An 8,186-nucleotide genomic window follows, 5' to 3' on the forward strand; every position below is an offset into this window, starting at 1 on the left:
ACCCTGGAGCGATTAGGGTTCACTGCCTTGCTCAATGGCAGGCTACCTGCCGCCCTCCAGGCTACCTGCTGTCCACCAGGCTACCTGCTGTCCACCAGGCTACCTGCTGTCCTCCAGGCTACCTGCCGTCCTCCAGGCTACCTGCCGTCCTCCAGGCTACCTGCCGTCCTCCAGGCTACCTGCCGTCCTCCAGGCTATCAATTAGTGTATCTGTAGTAGGATGCATTGATAAAATCCTCTTACCTGATTGGCTGTGTGTGTGATTGTGATGCAGGATGCTGGTTGGTGCTCCTTGGGATGGACCTTCCAATACCAGGAGAGGAGACGTGTACAAATGCATCGTGGGAGAGGAGAGGAGCTCCAACTGCACCAAAACGAACCTAGGTGAGAGACAACCACAGATCTAGGATCAGCTTACCCTCCGCTAAACTGACCATAGCTCAGCATCTAGGTAATGTCATTAACCATCTCTCTCCTCCCTCTCTGTCTCAGGTGAGAGCACGTTACAGAATGTATCTAGAAACCTGAAGAACTCTCATCTAGGAATGACCCTCAGTCCAGACTCACCTGATGGATTCCTGGTATGTTCTCTGTCCCATTGGCTGACTGGTTGACTGATTGATTGATTAATTGATTGAGTCAGTGGGCTAATATGGTCTTGTGTTTGATCCTGGGTTACATTTGGCTGTAGGAACTGAGTCAGTCCTGGAGGGATGTGGTGGGGGTGAGAGGAGGAGGTGGTGTGTTTGTTTGGTATGGACTTTTCAATGAGTCAGCTGGGGGTGGCCATGTTTAGAAGGAATTAACATTAGATGCCATGTCTGTGTGTGTTCATAATCCCCCCTCATTATAGGGCAGCTTTTCTTACCATACATTCAAGCGCACACACACACACACACACACACACACACACACACACACACACACACACACACACACACACACACACACACACACACACACACACATACACACAGGGCCACGTTGTCCTAGCAGAGTCTTCTTATCCAGGTATTTCTAGATCTCTATGGTTACAGAGGAATTACTGGGTGGTTGTGCCAGCAAGCAGCCACTCCTGTGTGTGTGTGTGTGTGTGTGTGTGTGTGTGTGTCTGCCAGCAGTTTGCAGCTACTCTAGGTGCAGAGTCAAACACAGTTCCCTAATGCCAGGGCCAGCCTACCCTGTTTTTGTTCGTGTGTGTATTTTAACCCCTGTGGTAGGGTCTAAAACAGGATCAGAATGCAGCTCCGGCCCTTTGTAATGACAGGCCTACCAAAAGCCATAGCAGCTCTCGCCCTCTTCTCCTTCTTTCCTCTCTCCCATCCCTCCCTGTCTCTCTCTGTCTCTGTGTCTGTACTGTAGCTGTGCTGGGGCCTTTGTAATGACAGACTCATGTTTTCTCTTTCCTCCCTCCCTCCCTCCTTCACTCTTTTCATTTTTTATTTTGTCTCCTAGTGTGTATGAATGTTGTTCCTTTTATCCTAGCTCTCCTCTCTCCCCACACTCCTCCTTTCCCTTCCTCTCCCTTTGGTTTTAAAGCCAAATAAATAGTATGCTTTGAAGACATCAATATTGTTATGTGACTGTTCTGCCTCACCTCATTCACTACAATTGGGATTAAATGGCTTTATTGGTCTGCTGCGTTCCAGCTCTGCTACAATACTCATGAAAACTGGCAACATGTCAACAACTTCTTCACCCCATCCCTCGCACTCTCTCTCTCTCTTCTCCCTCTCTTTTATTTGATCTGTTCTCAAACCACAATTATATGCTTTTCCATGACATATCCCCCCTCGCTTATACCCAATTCTTCTCCTCATCTCTCTTTCACTCTCTCGCTCTCCCTCTCCCCACATCTCTCTCTCTCTATTTCTCTCTCTGTCCCCCTTCTCTCTCTCTCTCTCTCTGACTCTCTCTCTTTCTCTCTCAGGCCCCCGTCTCTCTTTCTTTTTCTCTCTCTATCGCTCTCTCTCTCAGTTCCCCCTTTCTCTCTCTATCTCTCTCACTCTCAGTTCCCCCTCTCTTTCTCTCTCTTTCTCAGTCCCCCCCTCGCTCTCTCAGTCCCCCCCTCGCTCTCTCAGTCCCCCCCTCTCTCTCTCAGTCCCCCCCCCCCTTTTTGTCTCAGCCCCCCCCCCCAATTAAATTTCATTTCAAAGAGCTTTATTGGTATGGGAAACATATGTTTACATTGCCAAAGCAAGTGAAATATATAATAAACAAAAGTGAAATAAACAATAAAAAAATGACACTCACAAAAGTTACAATGGCTATATACCGTGTTGTAGCAATGTGCAAATAGTTAAAGTACAAAAGGGAAAATAAATAAACTTAAATATGAGTTATGGCAGCAGGTCACAAATATTGCTGCTGTGATGGCACACTGTGGTATTTCATCTAATAGATATGGGAGTTTATCAAAATTGGATTTGTTTTCAAATTCTTTGTGGGTCTCTGTAATCTGAGGGAAATATCTCTCTATGGTTATACATTTGGCATGAGGTTTGGAAGTGCAGCTCAGTTTCCACTTAATTTTGTGGGCAGTGTGCACATAGCCTGTCTTCTCTTGAGAGCCAGGTCTGCCTATGGTGGCCTTTCTCAATAGCAAAGCTATGCTCACTGAGTCTGTACATAGTTAAAGCTTTCCTTAACTTCTTTGGGATAGGGGGCGGTATTTTGACGTCCGGATGAAAAGCGTGCCCAAAGTAAACTGCCTGCTACTCAGGCCCAGAAGCTAGGATATGCATATAATTGGTAGATTTGGATAGAAAACACTCTAAAGTTTCCAAAACTGTTAACTTCTCTAGGCTAAGTGGGATGGTAGCGTCCCACCTGCCTAACATCCGGTGAAATAGCAGAGCCCAAAAATTCTAAATACACCATTCGTAATATTAAACATTCTTGTAAATACATGTATCTTACATCATTTAAAAGCTTAACATCTTGTTAATCCAGCCGCTGTGTCAGATAAAAGGCTTTACGGCGAAAGCATACATTATAATAATCTGAGGACAGCGCCCCGCACACACAAGCATTACTAGCTTTTTCCAACCCAGCATTAGCGTCACTAAAGTCAGAAATAGCAATAAAATAATAAATTACCTTTGAAGATCTTCTTCTTTTGCCGATACAAAAGGCCCAATCTTCACAATAAATGGTCGTTTTGTTCGATAAATCCATTTTTATAGCATAACACGAAACATTTTGTAAACGGCTAGATGCATGAATTCCGTCTCCTTCAACTTTCAACGAAACATTCGATGTAATTACTCACACTAAACTTACGTTTATCCAGTCATGGTTGGTTTCATTGTAATCCTCTGTTTGTTAGTAACACAACCAAACTTGATGGTTCTTTTTGTGGGACGTATTGACCGAAAGGAACTGATTTGAACACACCAAACAATGACCTCATTGCGCGCCAATGATATGACCAGTGCTTCGTTGATTGACTGTATTTCAGCCCAATGACCACTGATCGTCTTGAAATCTAGCTTGGTAGATAGCCAATGAGCTGAGGTAAACGGCAATATCTAATGGTTATATCCGGGAAGACCAGCTCTTTAACGAAAGTCGAGCGTAACACAGCCATTCACCATTGAAATTTCTACCTGAAGGAGCCACATTGTTTGCACTTAGCAGTATTGAGTCGAGATCATTTTCCGCTATTTTATCGAAAGAATTATGGCGAGTAAATCTGGAAAATCAAAGGCAAAGTCCAGGTATACAGATCTACACAATATTATTGATGAAATTGATAGAGAAAGTGACACAGTTACTTGAAGATGAGTCAGATTGTGAGACAAGTTTGGACTCCCAATTTAAAGAAATGTTTTTGCATGGAGAGGATGCAATTTTGGACTGGTAAGTACCTCTCATACCGTTGTTTGAAATTAATAATATCAAATATTATTCATTTGAGTTGTTTTGGAGATATTTTTTAAATTTAAATTTTATATATTTTATTTGACATATAATCAGTAATGAAATGTGTGAAGTACACATGGCTCTGTGTGTCTGTGTCTATATATATTAGATATTTTTTACATGTATTTTATCTAAACATGGAATGGAACAGCACCTCACCATAGTGATTGAGGTTCCCTACTCTATATAGAATCTGTGTCTGTGTCTTTATTTCACAGTCCCTCCAATTCTGATTGGGAGCCCCCACTGCCAAGGTGCCCATCCCCACAGGAGCTGGTTCATCTAGCCGGACCCCTGCTGTCTCCGGCTCCACACCTACCCCCGCCCGGCCAGGTGTGAAGTCTGTGACAAAGAAGCGGAGGTGGGGAAAAGATAAACCTGCAATCAGAGAGGAGGAGGGTCGTTGGCACTCTGTGCTGGAGGAGGATGTGGCTTCACCACCTCCAATATTCAGACCGAAAAGGCCACCAGGACCTCAGCTGGACATGACCTCCAACTACAGCCCCATGCAACTTTTTCAGCTGTTTTTCACCTCATCAGTTATTGATTCCCTTGTCTTGAACACTAATAAGTATGGTGCTAAGAAGCAGGCAGGCAAGAAAGAGGCATGGAAGCCCAATTCCATGTCAGATCTTTTTTGTTACCTGTCAATGGTCATTTGCATGGGTCTTGTGAAGCTGAAAACCCTGAAATACTACTGGAAAACTGCTCCCCTCTATCAACTGCCTTTCCCCTCCACTGTCATGTCATGCAAAAGGTTTCTGACAATCTCACGGGCGCTTCATATCAGTGACCCAGAAGTTGATGAGGACAACGAGAAGAAGCGAGGCACAGCAAGGTATGATAGGCTCTGCAAAATAAAATCTCTCTACCACAGTGTGGTTGAGGCCTGCAAGAGCTATTTTCAGCCCGCCCAGAACCTTTCCATCGATGAGAGGATGGTAGCCTCAAAGGCCAGAATTGGCCTAAAACAATACATGCGTAACAAACCAACTAAATGGGGTTACAAACTGGTTGTTTTGGCTGATTCTGTGTGTGCCTACACGTGCAATTCTTTTGTTTATGAGGGAAAAGCAGTTTTGCGACCGGTAAGGGACTCAGTTATGATTCCGTTATGGCGTTATTAGATTTTCAACTGCTGGGGAAGGGCTACAAACTTTTTATGGACAACTTTTACACAAGCCCTACCCTGTTTGCAGACCTGAGGAAGCGGGATGTGTGGGCTTGTGGCACCATTTGGACCAACAGAGTGGGCTTTCCGAAAACCAAGGTGAATGACATGCCTAAGCGGGCTGAGCGGGGTACCATGAGATGGATTCGCCAAGATGGCCTGCTCTTTGTGAAGTGGATGGATACCAGAGAGGTGGTCATGTGCTCCAGTATCCACAAGTCCTTCAGTGGAGATCACGTCGTCAGGCGTGTGAAGGGCGCTACTGGGGCATGGACCACCAAAAATGTCCCCATTCCTGCAGCTATCAAGGACTACAACAAGGGCATGGGAGGTGTGGACCTGTCAGATGCGCTGATAGGCTACTACAATGTTCTCCACAAGACCATGAAATGGTACAAGACATTTTTCTATCGTTTCATTGACATTGCTGTGGTGAATTCCTTCATCCTACAGAAGGAAATGGCTAAGTGCTGTGGAAAGACCCCCATCTCACAGCTAGCCTTCTGAGAGGTGCTCATCCAGGAGCTTGCTTGCTACAGCAAGTCCACTGCAGCACCTTCTGTCCCCTCTACCTCTGTCCCTTCTGCTCCTTCAACCAGTGGTGTTCACCTGCCCAAATTCATCTCTGCAGGCATGAATGTGACTCAGGGCAAAAAGGGCACAGTGGGGAGGTGACGTTGTGCCCTTTGTCACAGGAAATGCCCCATCACCTGCACCACCTGCTCAGTAACCCTATGCTTTACAGCAGAAAGAGACTGCTATGGGCCATGGCACCAGCAGCACAATATTGTGTAGAGGACTGAGGGTCTTCACAATATTGTACATTATACATTGAATGTGTGTAAATAGTTACCCTTGTTATTTATAATTTTTTCAAATGTTCATATTTTTAATTTTTTTGGTCATTTTTTTGTGTGTTAGAATATAATTTTAGTATTTTGTATATAGTTATTTACATCAAAATGTATCACTGTACCAATTCGGCCACTTGGGTACATTTGGGCAACTTGTGTGGGACACCTGGGTGACTACATGCTCAATGTCATGTAGCTCACTCATTCCTGAAGATATCTGTCTGAAACTTTTCTCAAATACTGTTGCCCTCTTATGTTCTGCATCGACATTATCCCCAGCATCATATCTGAATGTTTCGCTGTTCTTGTTCAGTTGAAAGATGATGCAACAACAATAAAAAACAGAAAACGTATGTTTATTTCCTTGTATTTTCTTCTACCAGATCTATTGTGTTATATTCTCCTACATTCAATTCACATTTCCACAAACTTCAGCGTTTCGTTTCAAATGATACCAAGAAAATGCATATCCTTGCTTCTGGGCTTGAGCTACAGACAGTTAGATTAGGGTATGTCTTCAGGCGGCAATTGAGAGAAGGTGGGGGTTATCCCAAAGAAGTTAAAGTAATGTCTGTGAGTATAACAGAACTGAAATGGAAGGCGAAACCCTGAGGACAAACCACCCCCCCCCCCCAAAAAAAAATGTTGGGGAAAAATTAGCCAGAAATTGTAGTTTTTCTAGGTGGCTCCCATTTTGGCTGTAGTGTTTCAAAGCGTGTGAATGAGAGCGCATTCTTTGGTATTTTTCTCCGGTAAAGACAATAACGATTCTCCATCTTAAATGTTATTGTTTATTTGCGTATTAGGGTACCTAAGGTTTGATTATAAACGTTGATTGACTTGTTTGGATAAGTTTATTGGTAACGTTTGGGATTCATTTTGTATGCATTTTGAAGGAGGGAAACCGAGTGGATTATTGACTGAAGCGCGCCAGCTAAACTGAGTTTTTATGGATACAAAAAAGGACTTTATCGAACAAAAGGACCATTTGTAATGTAACTGGGACCTTTGGAGTGCCAACAGAAGAAGATCCTCAAAGGTAAGGCATATATTATATCGCTATTTCTGACTTTCGTGTCGCAACTCCCTGGTTGAAAATGATTTGTTATGCATTTGTGTGCTGGGCGCTGTCCTCAGATAATCACATGGTTTGCTTTCGCCGTAAAGCCTATTTGAAATCTGACACGGCGGCTGGATTAACAACAAGTTAAGCTTTATTTTGATGTATTGCACTTGTGATTTCATGAAAGTTTAATATTTATAGTAATTTAATTTGAATTTGACGCTCTGCAATTTCGCCGGAAGTTAGCTAGCGTCCCACTAATCCGCAAGAAATTAAGTTTGGGTCAGCCACAGTGGTCAGTTATTCTGCCACTGTGTACTCTCTGTTTAGGACCAAATATCATTCTAGTTTGCTCTGTTTTTTTGTTGATTCTTTCCAATGTTTCAAGTAATTATCTTTTTGTTTTCTCATGATTTGGTTTGGTCTAATTGTGTTGCTGTCCTGGGGCTCTGTGGGGTCTGTTTGTGTTTGTGAACAGAGCCCTAGGACCATCTTGCTTAGGGGACTCTTCTCCAGGTACATCTCTTTGTAGGGGGTGGCTTTGCAATCAAAGGTTTGGGAATCACTTCCTTTTAGGTGGTTGTAGAATTTAACAGCTAATTTCTTGATTTTGAGAGTTATTGGGTATCGGTGTAATTTTTCCTAGAAGGTCAGCATCCCAGAGTCGCCTCTTCACTGTTGACGTTGAGACTGGTGTTTTCTGGGTACTATTTAAGGAAGCTGCCAGTTGAGGTCTTGTGAGGCATCTGTTTCTCAAACTAGACACTCTAATGTACTTGTCCTCTTGCTCAGTTGTGTACTGGGGCCTCCCACTCCTCTTTCTATTCTGGTTAGAGCCAGTTTGCGCTGTTCTGTGAAGGGAGTAGTACACAGCGTTGTACGAGATCTTCAGTTTCTTGGCAATTTATCACATGGAATAGCCATCATTTCTCAGAACAAGAATAGACTGACGAGTTTCAGAAGACAAGTCTTTGTTTCTGGCCATTTTGAGCCTATAATCAAACCCACAAATGCTGATGCTCCAGATACTCAACCAGTCTAAAGAAGGACAGTTTTATTGCTTCTTTAATCAGGACAACAGTTTTCAGCTGTTCTAACATAATTGCAAAAGGGTTTTCTCATGATCAATTAGCCTTTTAAAATGATAAACTTGGATTAGCTAACACAACGTGCC

The 8,186-nt window shown here is 43.4% G+C and overlaps 1 protein-coding gene across 2 annotated transcripts in view; it reads left to right on the forward strand.

Moving 5' to 3' along the window:
• Positions 1-8,186, forward strand: part of LOC115176394 (integrin alpha-10) — a 53,213-nt gene that overhangs the window by 12,833 nt on the left and 32,194 nt on the right. For both annotated transcript variants that reach the window (XR_003872235.1, XM_029736416.1), the window contains exons 3-4: positions 275-384; positions 493-581. Coding sequence is in view for 1 of the 2 variants with exons in the window: in XM_029736416.1 (XP_029592276.1) it covers positions 275-384; positions 493-581 (199 nt within the window). In the remaining variant the exon portion in view is untranslated. The remainder of the gene's footprint in view (positions 1-274; positions 385-492; positions 582-8,186) is intronic.

This window comes from Salmo trutta, chromosome 37, assembly GCF_901001165.1.
Source record: "Salmo trutta chromosome 37, fSalTru1.1, whole genome shotgun sequence".
NCBI classification, from domain to species: domain Eukaryota; kingdom Metazoa; phylum Chordata; class Actinopteri; order Salmoniformes; family Salmonidae; genus Salmo; species Salmo trutta.